The sequence below is a fragment of the Rhinatrema bivittatum genome, chromosome 15, assembly GCF_901001135.1.
Source record: "Rhinatrema bivittatum chromosome 15, aRhiBiv1.1, whole genome shotgun sequence".
Taxonomy (NCBI): Eukaryota; Metazoa; Chordata; class Amphibia; order Gymnophiona; family Rhinatrematidae; genus Rhinatrema; species Rhinatrema bivittatum.
This window is the reverse complement of record NC_042629.1, coordinates 60,322,049-60,337,266: the sequence shown is the minus strand read 5'-3', so window position 1 is coordinate 60,337,266 and position 15,218 is coordinate 60,322,049. Positions and strand designations below refer to the sequence as shown.

The window sequence follows — 15,218 nt, the reverse complement described above, 5'->3', positions numbered from 1 at the left end:
AGAGAAATGAAGGTCTCCTCTGGATTTAGTGTCTGTTAATAAAATTCGGATCCATAACTTTCAAATGACTTCAGCTTAGTCTGTGATTTAAGGCCATGGAATTTACCTAGCCAATCAGTCACAAGGATTGTAGCTTGTAGACGAGTCTGTCAGATCCCGTTGTCTTTTTAACTGCTGTAACCTAACCTGCTAACCAGAAGACACAGATCTGCACCAAGAGTGCTGCTAAACTGAGATTAATGCATGATAACCCAGCATCCTCTCTCTCTCTCTTTAGAATCTATATCTATCTTTATAGATATGCAAGACACTTTGAAAATTGCCCTTACAGTGTATTCATGACCTAGCACCTTCCAATCCCCGCTTTTTCTTTTCCGATTACGATCTTCATTGCCTTATACCAGGGGATGGCCAACTCCAGTCCTTGAGAGCCACCAACAGGCCAGGTTTACTGGATATCCACTATGAATATTCATGATAGATTTTTATACAATGGAGGCGGCGCATGCAAATTTATCTCATGCATATTTATTATGGATATCCTGAAAACCAGGCCAGTTTTTGGTTCTTGATGACTGCAGTTGGCCATCCCTGCCCTATAAATTCCCAATGACGACAATAGGGATCGGATAAAACAAGCCCTTTATTGTCACAAAATGTCACATTTTGTGACATTGCTCGTCAGTTAGGCTTTTATACACATCGATGTGTTTGACATTACAGTTGCTATTTGTAGCTCTTCTATGTGGATAAGGAAAATCAAATTGTTTTCGCATGAACTCATCTATGCTGACAACTACTTTCTACATTGACAATTCCAAGTCCTGGTTTCATTAATTGCCCCTGAGGCAGCTCTGTGCAAAGAGCGAAACTCGGCCAGAGTCGGGCGTTTCAATAAAGGGCTTGTTTTATCCGATCCCTATTGTCGTCACTGCTATACAGCTCACTGGATCGGCTACCGATTTGTTTTTTGGGTCCATCCCTATAAATTCCCAATCCTGGACTCTTCCCACTATGCTCCACGCCAAACAAGCCTCACTACACACTTTTCATGCCATCTCCTCAGGGTGTGCATAGAAAAATGTTTCCTTCGTTTTATTTAGTTTTCTATTTGTGTCCCTTTGCTTCTGTTGTTTTAGCATATGCTAAATCGTCTCAGCACGTGCTGAAACTGTTTCGCGTGCACTAAAACAACAGAAATGAAACGAATGGAGAGGGATACATAATGAACCAACCAATGTTGTTATTTTCCAATTTTAAAACAACCCCACAGTCCGACTTTTTCGCTATACCTTGAACACCTTTGGAATTAATCTCCCTATAGAATTCCAAGATTCTCCATTACTGCCCATTTTCTGCTCACATCTAAAGATACATTTCTTCAATCTCGCTTTTTTCTAACTCCATCAGTTCCATTCTACGCTTACCAGTCTCTTATCCAATTGATTTCTTGTACTGTTGTTTTTTTTAAGTCATGAATGATCCGTGATCTTGATTTTAAGATATTTTTTGTTCTTTATTGTGAAAGTTTGTTTTGTAACCTGCTGCAAACATTGGAGCATGCAGGATATAAATATTTTAAATAAATAAATTCTGACAAACTTGTTTTGTAAATTGTATACAAGGCGCCTTAGTCACGGGTGCCATATAAATCCATCCATAAATAAATACAATTTCCCTTTGGTACAGATGTCAATTTGTTACCTCTGTCAGGGATGATGGAGGTCAGTCTGAACGGAGGTTTGTAAAGGGATGTTTTAACATTAAAAAAATAATATTTTTTCTCAGTTTATAAGAAAACCTTTGTGGGCACAGTTTGTGGCATAATTTCTTGACCCAACAGGTTCCTCTTGCTCCATTGGTCTTCCAGGTCAACTGGAGCTGGGGTGGGATGTGTTAGTATGAAGCCTTCATTGTCAACAACTTTGGGAATTGTTACTGTATTTTGTATCCCATACCAACCTGCTTCAGGTTGGTCTAAACAAATTTGAGATAAGTTTCTCATTTTATCATAAAGAAAAAATCATGATAAAAATTTTTTTTGTAAAATAAAATTCAGGAAGGTCGCTTGGGAGGTTTTTTAGACCAATGATTGAATCACCTATTCACATGCTTTTAAGTTCGGTTTGAACTATGCCTGTGAGTTCTGAGGTCTTTTCCTCCTTATTTCAAGGAAGTATTACTCACATCATGTTGAAATGATAATTTAGGCAATGTGGTAATATTTGTATCACCAGTCCTCATAAATAATTCATCAAACAATAAAATCAAGGAAAATAAAAATTAATCATATTAGTAAAGCCATATTAATAAAAATAATATTTCCAACGAGCTGATGAATAGAATAACATCCAACAATTAAGAGCTCATACAATTTTTTTTTTAATTTTCAAAACAGCAGTAAACTATTTCAAAATGGCAGATACAGACACCCAAGATTTAAAACTAATAAGGATGGGAAATTTGCCATTTTCCATACCTGAAAACTCTTAATTTCCAGTCACTATGAGCATGTTGTGGATTAGTGGGGAAGCACAAACTTTCTCCACACACAAAACCCAGGTAGGTTCCCATTCACATACACACATAAAACCCATGCAGGCTCTCATTCACATACACACATAAAACCCATGCAGGCTCTCATTCATACACACACGAGACCCAGGCAGGCTCTCATTCACACATACACACACCAAACCCAGGTAGGCTCCCATTCACATACACACACCAAACCCATGCAGGCTCCCATTCACACACACACATAAAACCCAGGTAGGCTCCCATTCACACACACATAAAACCCAGGTAGGCTCCCATTCACATACACACATAAAACCCATGCAGGCTCTCATTCACATACACACATAAAACCCATGCAGGCTCTCATTCACATATACACGCCTCTGCCGCGATTGTTCTGTTGTATTGTAAACCGATATGATTTGTATATCATACAAGAATGTCAGTATATAAGAATCCAAAATAAATAAATACACATAAAACCCATGCAGGCTGTCATTCACATACACACATAAAACCCAGGTAGGCTCCCATTCACACACATAAAACCCAGGTAGGCTCCCATTCACACACACAAAACCCATGCAGGCTCCCATTCACATACACACATAAAACCCATAAGAACATAAGAAATTGCCATGCTGGGTCAGACCAAGGGTCCATCAAGCCCAGCATCCTGTTTCCAACAGTGGCCAAACCAGGTCACAAGTACCTGGCAAGTACCCAAGCACTAAGAAGATCCCATGCTACTGATGCAATTAATAGCAGTGGCTATTCCCTAAGTAAAATTGATTAATAGCCGTTAATGGACTTCTCCTCCAAGAACTTACCCAAACCTTTTTTGAACCCAGCTACACTAACTGCACTAACCACATCCTCTGGCAACAAATTCCATGCAGGCTCCCGTGCTGCTCCTCCTCCTGTGCCGGCCCTGCACTTCCTGTCTGCCGTTCCCGGGCAGCGCTCGATCAGCAGGGAGCAGGTAGTAGCCCCGCGGGTTTCGAATACCGGGGAAGAGCCGGAAAACGGGCTTCCTGCCGGCGGGACTCTCGCCTTTCCTCGATCGCCGCTAGTACGGGGTCTGCTGCCGCCGCTCTGTGCAATCGCACGGGTGCGCACGGCCGGTCGCGCCGGGACGGTCTATGGGGGGGGGGGGGAAGTATCCCAGTAACAGAGGGAGGGGGCTCGCCTAGGGCAGCGAGCAGGCAGTCCCGCAGGGCCCCTCGTGGATCCAGCGTGGCAGCAGGGAACCCCCCCCCCGGGGGTCCCGTGCCCTGGCCGCAGCGAGCCGGGCGAGCAATGAATGGGAAGCGCAGCCTCCCGGCGTCCCCTCCCCCGGGGGCCGGCCCCTGCCCCGGGCCCGCCTCCCTCCTCGCTCCATCCCGGGACTGGGGAGCCCAGCTGACATTCGGCGTCCGACCCAGGCAGGAGGTGCATCTCCAGTACATCGCGGGGGCCCCCCCCTGCCGCTGGCAACCTGCTGCCAGAGGTTCCCCCCCCCCCCCCGAGGGGCAGAGTCCCGGGGAGCGCCCCCCCCCCCCTCCCCTCCCTGCATACTTACAGTGAAGTCCTGCCCACTGATCGGCTGCAGCTTCATGGGGAATACGGTGCTGCTCTGCCTCAAGTGCCAGTGAGGAGCCCTGGCATGGAAGATCTTTCCACCGTGAGAGGGTCTCTGCCGCCCCCGATCCCCCCGCCCTGACAGCTCCCTAGCCGCAAAGGATTTCTCCTGCTGGAAATATTGCGCAATAAAGCACCGAGGATCTCCCCCCCCCCCCCCCACAACGGGGGGGGGAAAAAAAGCAATCAATCAATCCCTGTAACCGAAGATTTTGGGGGTTTTTTCACCAATACCGAGGATCTTTGGCACCGAGAGCCTCTTCGGCCAGGAGGATCCGGTGGTCCCGATGCTCCCGCTCCTCGCTGCAGAGATCTCCCGGCCCTGAGGATTCCCCCCCCCCCCCCCCTGCAGGAAGAAGGCTCGTGAGGCGCCCCGGGTCCGGCAGCCCCTCACCATGAGCCCGGAATACTTCCTCAGCCCCCTGCTCATGATGATCCTGGCTGCCTTCTCCGCTCACGCTAGCAACTGGCTGTAAGTAACCCGGGCAGGCGGGAGGGGGGGGGGGGAAATCAGCGCCGGGGAGGGGGGGGGGGATCAGCGCCTCCCTCCCTCGGCTTGCAGCGGCAGGTGGAGCGATTCCTGCGGGACTTGCACAGGACCTGCCGGAGCCCCGCTTCTCTCTCTCTCTCGCTGCAGGAAGACCTTTAGCCAAGCTGGGATTTATTATTATTATTATTATTATTTTGTAACTTGACATCCCAGTGCATGGTGGTAGCCGTAGTCCTGCTTTCTGCCGTGCGAAAAGAGCAGCAGGATACCAGAGAGCAGCAGCCGAGGGGCTGTTAAAGAGCCACCCCTGTCCTCAAGCCTCTCTCTCTGCAGAGCTGGCTCTGGCTCCTCTCGCCGTCCACATTCTGCTTTCTGCTTTAAGGGTTCGGTCAAGGCTGTTTCTAGGAACTTCACATCGCAGGCAGTGAAAGACAAACTCAGCAGCGAGGCGTCACCTAGGTTAGCTCAGGTTTCCTTTTGACATCCCTGTTCTTGGAAAGAACCGGCCACGTCCCTCGGGAAGAGGCTGGCCACAGCCCTGGCTCTCGTTATTATTTCAATCTGTAGACAGCACCCGAAACCAGGGCGCTTTAAAACAAAAATTACATGCTGACAAGTCCCCACCCCGGGGAGCTTACCGTCTAAAAGCGGGTACCAGAGGCACTGGGGAAATGAAGCGACTTGCCCATGGTCCCGACCAGTGGCAGAAGCGGAGATTACAGCTCCTGTCTTCTGGCTACCCCGCCTTCATTCTAGGCACATTTTGCAAGGGCAGTGGCACCTGAAACAAAAACCCTTTGGAGTGGAAGGGTGATTTTTTTTTTTCTTTTTTTGCTGGCACTCCCTCCCCGGGGTCCTTGGGTCCTTCTAGCCCTCCTCCCTTGGTGGGTAATGCCTGCTGCTTTCTTTCTTGTCAGGTCTGTTTTGAAGGCAGGTTACTGGCGATGGCCGAAAGACATAATACCAGCTTAATCTGAGAGAGAGAGAGGAGAGGGAACATCTGAAGCAGCGGCTCTTTGGTTAGGAGGGCAGTAGTGAAGGAGGGCTCGCATGCAGGAACCTGCTTCAACAGCTTGCAGAAAAATCCTCTGGCTTTCTGCTCTGCATGGGATGTCTTCCCAGTCATGAGACTTGGGTAGTGCCTGCTCTTACCACCCTGTGCAGGCCGTCCGACCCAGTGATGCCTCCCTCCTCCTGCTAATTCCCTGCCTTGCGTAGGATGATGATCAGGGACATGATTTTAGGACACTTCTCTTTTGGCAATTTTATGAGAAGTTCTTGAGGGGTTTTTTTTCCCCCCATTTTACTTTTCTGACCTTTTATCTCTGTTTTTATCTTTCCCCTCCTTCCTTGTGTATGTCTCCCCTTTCCTCTTTGCGTCTCTGCTCCTCTCCCTTTCAGTGTGTGACTCTGCTCTTCTCTCTCCCCTCGGGTTTCTCTCTCTGTCTCTCCCACCTGCGTTCCTGCTCCACGTGAAGAACCAAGCAGCTTGCAGCCGACTTTTTAAGGGGGCATCACGACACTTAGGGGTTCTGGTTCCGTGGCAGGAGGAGCAGGTTAATTCAGTCCTGCTTTAACCCCGCTGCAAGCAGGATCTTGTGGTTCTGATTGTCCCAGGTGAATCAGCGGAAATACAAGTCCCTGCTTGCACCAGGGTAAAACCAGGAGCAGAGCTGCCTGTTGGATACGACATGGAGCCAGCTGGCATCCCTCTTCTAGAAGCAGGTACACGGTGAACTCGCCCCTCTGGTTCTTCTGTGCAGCTCCACGGAAGCAGGCTCTTCAGTTCAGCTCCTGCGACAGTGGTGGAGCTGAGCCCAGCTGGACAATTACTGGTGGTGGCACAGGCTCCATCTTCGCCCACCGGGGAAGGAATATTATTATTTTCTTTCTGTTAGCACAGGGACCTGGGTTCCCACTCCGTTCAATCTCTGCTTACAGAGGATGCACATCCTTAATTAAAATTAACCGGGCTTCGTGTAAGCAGCAGGATTTTGTAAATCGGTAGCAGCGCGCCCCATGCCGGATCAGGTACTCCCGCTGTTAAAATGTTACTTGGAGCGACAGTGTTGACTTTTTGGCTACGAAATAAGAGCGCTGGACCCTGAGGGGGCAGAGGCCGACCCCTTTTAAGACTTCTGCGTCTATTCAGACGCTCGACTGAGCCTCAGGTAACAGGGCCAGGTTAGAGCTGCGCCAGCACGCGGGAGGAGACACTGATTTCAGTGGCCCTTGTTCTGTCGACGAGGTGCCTGGTGCTCTGCCGCTGCAAAGCAAAGTCCAAGTTTCCCTTTTAGTTCCTTTTATCTTGTCCCCACCACAAGTGCTAGAAAGGTATTGGGAAGGGCTTTCCTTGTACAGATGTTCTTGCTGGGTGAGTGGGAGAGAGAGAAAGGGGATGAATGCATTTTCCCACCACACGAGACGGCTGTCATAGTCCTGATGGCCATAACCAGAAAGCCACAGGCACAGCTGCTGCCCACATTCCTCCTTGGGGCGAATCGCCGGAGGACGTGCCTGAGAACCTTCTCAGGTGTCTTGGGACCTCTGGGAGATACATTTTCTGGCCAGCAGGAGAGGATTTGGTACTTTTGACTAGCTTGGTACTCTCGATGTTCCTTTCAGCCGCGAGCACAGAAGGTCCCAGATACCTCCCCGTGGGGTCCAGCCAGAGAGCCCAGGCATGGGGGGGGGGGGGGGGGGGGGGGGAGATGTGTGTAGCGAATGATCAGATGCAAAAGGCAAACCTTTAATTTTCACTCCCCTTGGCTGATGCCTGGGACCTGCTGCAGGCAGAACGCGCAAAGCCAGAAACTGGGATGGGAGGCGCCGCTTGTTCTGTATGAGAAAGTTCCTGAAAAGAATTAAGTAGATGGTATGCAGTTATCCAGAGACTGTCCCAGTTTAGCGTTTAACTCGGATCATTATCCAGAAGGAGAATTTCAAAAGCAGGGTTAAACTCCATGAAGCCGAAATGCAAACCTCTTCAGGCCAGAGTGAAATGTAACATATTAAGCCCAAGTGTGCCGACCCTTTTCTAGTCATTTTGAACAGCGTCTGTTTCAACAAGTGAAGTGTTTGCAAGCTTTTAGTTTTTAGAATCTTTTCTTTTTTTTTAGTGCAAAGTTGTCCTTGTAAATAGAATCGATGACAGAATTACTGTCCAAAAGTTGCAGGACCCCAAGGGCATCAGCCCCTGCAGAGAGAGTTTCACCGCTGCAAGCCATGTAGTGATCCTTAAAGTGGAGCCAATCACACAGATCGCCAGTCAAAACAGGGCAACAGCCAAAGGAATTGGAAGAAGATTGACAGGGAGCCCACACCCAACCATCTCTGCACCCCAGATCAAGAACTGACATGTGTTGGTCAATAATCAGAGGTCACTGCTGACCACTTCCAGTGGCCTTAGCAACTGACCACTTGTGGTGCTCAACATAGCTGTCAGAAGTCTGTGTGACAGTGGGGGTAACTACAGTTGTACATAAAACTGTAGGCACCTCAGCCCAAATGTGTATTCAGTGAGTATCTAAGAGAACAGAAACAAATGCAACCTGTACCATGTAGAAAGTTAAAACACAAAATATTTCTGCACTTTTTAAATTAAAATTTCTTTGTATAGTTGTGGTCAAACAGTTCCATTTTCTTTTCATCAGTCCAAATTCTTTGTTTTGCCTACTTTAGATGATCACTTTTGTGATGAGGTCATAGGAAAGATTTTCTTCTTCAAGCTCTCCCATGCAGATCATTGTTGTGTAAGCAACTCTGTACTGTGGACCAATGGACAACTGCTCCAGTGCCAGCTAAACTTTTCTTCAGGTCATTTGCAGTGATCTGTGGATTCTGTTTTGCAGATCTGATCAATTTTCAGGCAGTGCTATCAGAGATTTTTCTTGATATTCCAAATTTTTGTCTTTAACAGTTCCATGTAACTTCCATTTCTTAACAATGTTTCTGACAGTTGAAATTGCTAGCTGAAAACATTTAGATATTTTTTTATAGTCTTCCCCTGCTTTGTAAGAGTGAATTACCTCCATTTTCAGTTATCTTCATTTGGGCCTTATTAACACATTTTTATAACTAAAGTAATGACTCAACAGTAAGGGTATGCACATGCCATATTCACTGTTTTATTATTTTCAATTTGTTAAAATCAGATAATAAATAGTAATTTTGCATTAAAAATTGCAGAAAGATGTTGGGGGTCAATATTCAGCAGCATGAAGTTGGATAACTCAGAAGTTATCTGGCTAAATGCCAACTTTTCAATATTTATTTCCCCCACTTATCATGCTAAAATTTAGTTGGAGTACATAGAGGTGTTCTGGGGCGGAGTTAAGTTAGCTGGATAACTTATCTGACCAGTTTTAGTTGTGCCATAAAGTAGTCCTAAAGATGACTGGATAAAATTATCCAGCAATCTTTAAGAGAGCTATCTTTATTCAATAGTGCAACTGCACTGCTGAATATCCCTCCAAAGTTAGCTGGATAAGTTTATCCAATCAGTGAATATTAACCCCCCCTTGTGTTTAACTCCCTACCATGTAGGGATTGTGTCAGCTTCTGTTCACTTAGAGGTTTATTGAAACACACAGTTTGACCAGGAGGTGCCTAACCTTTTGCATACAATTGTAAATGATCAATACATTTCCCCCAGACAGCAAAGAATTTGTCTCACCTGCGAGGTTGCCTACTGGCTCCAGATTTTCAGGACAGGCTGATCAAGTCCTGGTTTAACATCCACCATCTGCATGGACGTGTAGTCTTGCTTTTCTTAGAGAAATCAGTAGGGGACACTGGAACTGCATGCCCATGCAGGAGGTGGATGTAAAATCAGAACTGGATCAATGTATCCTGAAAAAAATAGAGCCAGTTTGCAATAAAAAAAAATATAAATATATATATAATTGGAGGACCTGGAATCAGATGAACTGGCTTGCAGCTGAGTGATTTCAGCAAACACTTTTTTTTTTTTTTTTGTTAGAATCTCATCCTAAAAATCTTGTGGCCTGCTCCTACAGTACATGGCATTTATGTCTGTATTGCCTTATAGTCTTAGACCGTGTTTCTGTTTTAAAATTTATCATCTGCTGGGAGCAGGTTTAGAAGTGCTCAGACACCAATAAATAAAGTTTAGCTCATCCGAATCTTGATTCTGTAAAACTCCTGCCGAAAATCTGGTAAGGCTTTTTCTTCTCATATTGCAGGGAAGGTCTGCCGGGCCAACTCGAGTAGAGGGTGGGAGCATTCAGCTTTGTGTCACGAGAATATACGTCCCCCCCCTAGATAATTTTAGGGGTGTTGGTTTTGTGGGAGGAGGGCTGTGATCCTCTGAAATTCATAGGGTTGAGGCCTTTCTGAAGCTAGGTTGGTTTTGGGTTTGTTTTTTTTCCGGATCTCCTCCGTATGAGAAGCAGGAGAAAAAGACAGCTCTCTCTTTTTTTTAATTTTTTTTTTCCGAAAATCTGGAACGTACAGACACGGCTGTGTCCTAATTCAGTCACTGGGGATGGATTCCATAAATCCTGTCCTCCGAGCCGTGAGGGATTGCTGGGGAAGGATCCTGACTGGAAGTGAACGGGTTTCCCACTCCGTCCGATGTTGTCGTTGAGGTTTGCCTGTCCTTCACATGTAAAAGTCGTAAGAGAGTGATCTGGGCTAGTTTGGAAAGTCGGTACAGGTCTGGAAGTTTTTCGGACGCCAGCCCCTGCCTCGCCGGGGGGGGGGGGATTTCCAGCAGATGACTGCCGTGAGACTTGGAAGTTAGGAGCCAGAAAAAGATTTGCCAAGGACGGTCATCATGGCAGAGCCCTGTACCTAGAGGGCCAGTGCACTTAGCAAATGACATCTTTAAAAAAAAAAAAAAAATCAATCTCATGAATTTTTTTTTTTTTGTATTTATAGTTTATTAGAATCTCATGAATTTTTATGACTTAATTTAGCCTGCCACTTCCAAGGGCAGATGCCAGGGGGATTCCACCTTCAAAGCTGGCTGCTCCTGGGCTAGGGGGAATCGTTGCCCTTGGAAGATAAGGAGAGAACATTAATGGAAACCTGGCTATCCCTCAGCTGTCGACTAGAATGGGGAGAAGCTGTAAGCGAGGAACCCCTGCAGCTCCTCGCGCTCTCTCAGTGGGTTAAGGCACAGAGCTAACTACACCTTGACTGACATTTGCCAGGGGCAATGGTGGCACTGCCCATCTGGGCGTTAACTGACAAACTGGGCCGGGCCAAATGGTCCTCATGCCCGGTCCAGGAGAGCGGAGCACGTACTCTGAGAATTTGATGGTGAAGATGGGAGGGGAAAGGATAGAGTCTCTCTCTAATCTGTCTTGCCTGCATCAGCAGGGCCTGATTGATCAAGATTTCTTTTTTTTTTCCAGAGACACAAAACGTGAGGGACGACAAAGCCTTAGTCAATTAGCCCCCTTGTGAAGCAGTCAGAAAGACAGATGATAAAATAAAACTCTTTCTTCTGCCTTCTTGCTATTCCACCACCTCATGTGTCTCGGCCTGGGGGGAGGAAAGGTTCTTAGTGGGGTGGATGAGCTCTCAGGCTGAACCGGTGGATGTTGGCCGGAGCCCCAGCACCGAGGGATAACAATCACTTAGGCCCCAGCACGCAAGGAAATGAGGACTCTTGGGTTCTTGTGGCCCGAGATGTAGTAGTGCCAGGGGTAGCGTGGATGACAAGGGAGCCTCTGAGCTGAAGCCGACTCCGCATAAGCTTTCGGAACCAACAGAGGTCCGGTGCCACATTTCAAAGCCCCCCCCAAATCTCTTCATTTTCCTGGTCTCAATACAACAGTAAACCATTTTAATGCACGTTTCTAGTGAGAGCATTAATAACTTGTTTTGCCAGTTTGCACAGCAGTCTGCAGGGCTGATAAAGTGATAAAACTTAAGTCTGCTCTCGGGGAGAAGATCAGACGAGAACGAACCAGCATTAAGAGAAGAATTTCCTCTCTCCCGCGGACACAATTTTTCTCTTGTGGCATTTCTAATGCAATTTGTTTTGTAGGATTTTTGCCCTTTTTTTTTTTGTAGGAGATTAAAGGGCCATATTTAAGTTTTGTGCAAAAATAGTGCATCTTTTATGCAAGGATTTTAGTTTCCTGCAATGCTGGAGAGGGAAGAAACCCACCGAAAAAAAGTCAGCCAAGCAAAAAGTGCTGTGGGACTTGTGCTCATCAGTGTCGCATGTACGTTATCGGGGGGGGGGGGGGGGGGGGGGCGGGAACCGGTGTTGGTGTAAGGGCGTTTACATGAACATCTACCCAAAGGAGTAGAAAACCAGAGCTCCACTGGTGGCCCCGAGCATCCTTCCACAGTAGTGACGCCCCTCGAGGTGTGGCACCCTAGGTGACTGCCTCGTTCGCTTACTGGAAGCGCCGGCCCTGAATGGGGGTCCTTAAACACTTTCCGAGGTATCCGTTTCTCTGGCCTCGGGGAAATCAGCCAGGGGGCTGATATTGCCGGGTGTTTGACAGGAGCCTGACTCTCCTCATTCTGAAATCCCGTTGCTAACATTTCAAACAGCAAGCAGCAGCCGCCAACCGCTCGGTCAAGATGGGTGCTAGGCTAGGATCGGTGCTCCCACCATCTCAGCATGTAAGGCAGATTCAAGCTGGATGGAGGTAATTTCTCTAAATGTCTGCACCCTGCTCATAGGAGTCAGCCTTTCAAAATGACTGGGGGCAGTAAACTCAACACAAATTACCCTTCCCTGACGTGCTCTTTAATTCTCTTCTCCCCGCATCCCTGCCAGAGGTGCAAACTATTAACCAGGTAGGCTTGGGGAAAGCCACTGTTTATCCCTGGGCGTTAGCAGCATGGGATCTCTCTACCATTTGGGATCTTGCCAGGTACTTGTGACCTGGATTGGCCACCGTTGGAAACAGGTTACGGGGCTTGACGGTCTACCCCAGGACGCAGAGCTTAATCTGTAGTGGAAGGGCCTGGAACGCAGTTCCCTCGCTTCTTTTCAGGCTTGCGGCAGAGCAGCAGGGGTGCGAGTGTTCTGCTCCAGCCCCTCCCCTCCAGGCAGCCTGCAGGGAAGAGGAGAGGAGGGGTGAGCCTGGAGCACACAGAGAAGAAGGCAGCCACTCTGCTCCCCAATCCAGCCCCTCTCCCCCTGTATTGCAGGGAACAGAAGGGGAAGGGGTGATACTGAAGCAGGCACTGCAGAGCAAAGAACGGACACGAAAAACGGTTTGAATTAGCCCAAGTTTGAAACTTGTGAGCCGTAGTGCCAATTGCCAAGGCTTCAGCCCTGGCCTTGATGAATGGCCCTAGGCCTCACAACTTTCAAACTTGTGCTAATTCATCTCCCTTTTGTGCCCATTACCTGGGGCTTAATTTCTGGCAGAACAACCCAGAATGGCGTTGTTTTTTTCTGGGACCTGACAAAGCGGGGCAGAGCCGGCAGTTTATATCAGCTCCGGCTCCCCTGAGGAAACAGAACAGAGCCATGGATTATTTACGGCCCCCGATCCCTTGGAGGAAGCAGAGAAGGAGAAGAGAGCGCATGGAGCTGCTCACCCTGAGAGGAGGGCAGCCTCATGGTGTGCGTGAGCGACACCCCTGGCCCCGCCCATCTCACCCCCTCCAAAGTTCCACTTCCTTTTGGTCTAATAATGAAAGCCTGCCAGTGTGGAGGTCCCTATAGAAGGGGCTACTTTTAGCACAGTTTCTTTGCCATGGCTAATGTTCAGAAGGAAAAGTGCCCAGGTGCTTACCCTTGGACATTTCTTACATAGAATATGTGGCTAAAAAGGCCCTTCTACTTTGCAAAGGCTTGAGCAGCTCTTTACTGAGCTGGGATAGTGCCTCTTCTCAGTGCTAGGACTTTGCTCCATGGTAAATGCCATCTTGAATGACTTTGTGCTTGATATTTGGACCGAGGGTCCAAGTGTTAGGGTAACAGGTGCATAACATGGGGAGGGGGGTGCGGGATACCTGTGCACAGAAGATATGGGGGAGGGGGTGCCTTGCTGCAGCGGAGCCGAGCGCAGGGGCTGTGTTTGAGTGGGGGAGGGGGGAGGGACCCCCCCCTAAGCGCAGGGTCTATGAGTGGGGGTAGAAGAGAAGTGCAGCCGATCCCAGGATGTGTGTGTGTGTGTATGTGGCATGCAGTTGTGTTTAGAACACATACCCGCATGGGTGGGGGCCGTACCGCTGTGCTGTGTAGTGTCACTGAGCATATAAAATGTACACTATGTCAACAAGGATGTGTACACACATGCTCATACAATAAATACATATAATGGGTCACTAAGGATGTACACAGTTGGGCAATAAGTTTACATTTATTCAAATTTCTGAATCGCCCAACACAATGAAGGCCTGGGCGATGAACAAAATGACACTTACATAATCATGTAAACATACATAATCATAAACTCACATAATCATGTAAACATAAAACCAATACAAGGACGAAACCATAAAACGAATTATAACAACTAAAAAATAAACAGAAGTGCATGTTTATCCCCCCCCTAACTCCCAGCCCCCCCTCTCTGCCCTCTTCTCCCCCATTTTTATTGAATGTTATAGTTCTCTATATAACTGAGTTCCTTTTATTGATTGTTCTCTGTAAAGTTACCATCCCCACATTCCCCACCTCTTTTTTCCCCCTGCTATTGATTGTTTATAGTTCTCTGTAAAACAAAGTCCATATTATCGCTTGTTCTCTTTTAACTAGTTTACTGTTTAATGATTGTTCATTGTTCTCTGTAAAGCTCGTTAGCTGCATTTTGTTTACTGTGAACCGATGAGATGTTCCCAACGTTCGTCGGTATATAAAAGAATATAAATAAATAAATAAATGTTAGAAAGGCAGATTGTGTGTTAAGGAGACATGCATAATGCTTCTGTGGGTTATTAAACATAGCACCGGCAGTCGTATCGTACCTGACTGCAAAAGTATTTCAGTCAGGGCTCAGAGATATTTTGTAAATTTAAGACAAGTGGCACCGCAGCTCCTCCTGCACGCGGCCTCCACCCGGGTCTAGTCTGGCAACAGCGCCTTCTCTCGGCCCGACCGTGGGTCGGGTGTGGCAGCCAAGGAGGGGAGAGAGGTGGCAAAATAAACAGATCCAAAAAAGGAAAAAGATAGCAAATATTAATTACATAAAACATGCAAAGAATTAAGAGAGTAACATCAATAGAACCAATCCTGGTATTTCATTAGATAATGAATATTTTTCCACTATTTATTCCCTTTCGGGTCTATTTTGTCGCCAGCACTCTCCTCGCTTGCCCAGTTTTAGGTGCCTGACTGAGCTGGCACCCGGGGACTTTTCCAGCCCTAATTCTAATGTTTCATGGTAGGGTTGGTGCCAGACAGAAAACCCAACCAGAAATCACCCAGGTCCGTAAAGCTTCCCCCCTCCAGCCCCACTTCCTCTTCTCTCACTGTAACGGGACGGCACAGGACACAGTGCCGGACGGCCCACGTCGTTAACTGCATGGGTGCGCACATACAGGCTTAGCCTGCGCTAAAACCACGCGGGTCTCTGCGTGGGCCACGCGCGTACGTGTCCCCCGAGCATCAACAGGCCGCTGCGCATAATCCATTTTAGCTACG

The 15,218-nt window shown here is 47.6% G+C and overlaps 1 protein-coding gene and 1 long non-coding RNA gene across 2 annotated transcripts in view; one reads left to right on the top strand and one right to left on the bottom strand.

Moving 5' to 3' along the window:
- Positions 1-15,218, bottom strand: part of LOC115076628 — a 231,145-nt gene that overhangs the window by 174,327 nt on the left and 41,600 nt on the right. The window lies entirely within an intron of this gene.
- Positions 3,942-15,218, top strand: part of WNT4 (Wnt family member 4) — a 62,022-nt gene continuing 50,745 nt past the window's right edge. The window contains exon 1 of the mRNA XM_029578277.1: positions 3,942-4,612. Within this exon, the coding sequence (XP_029434137.1) occupies positions 4,536-4,612 (77 nt within the window). The 5' untranslated portion in view covers positions 3,942-4,535. The remainder of the gene's footprint in view (positions 4,613-15,218) is intronic.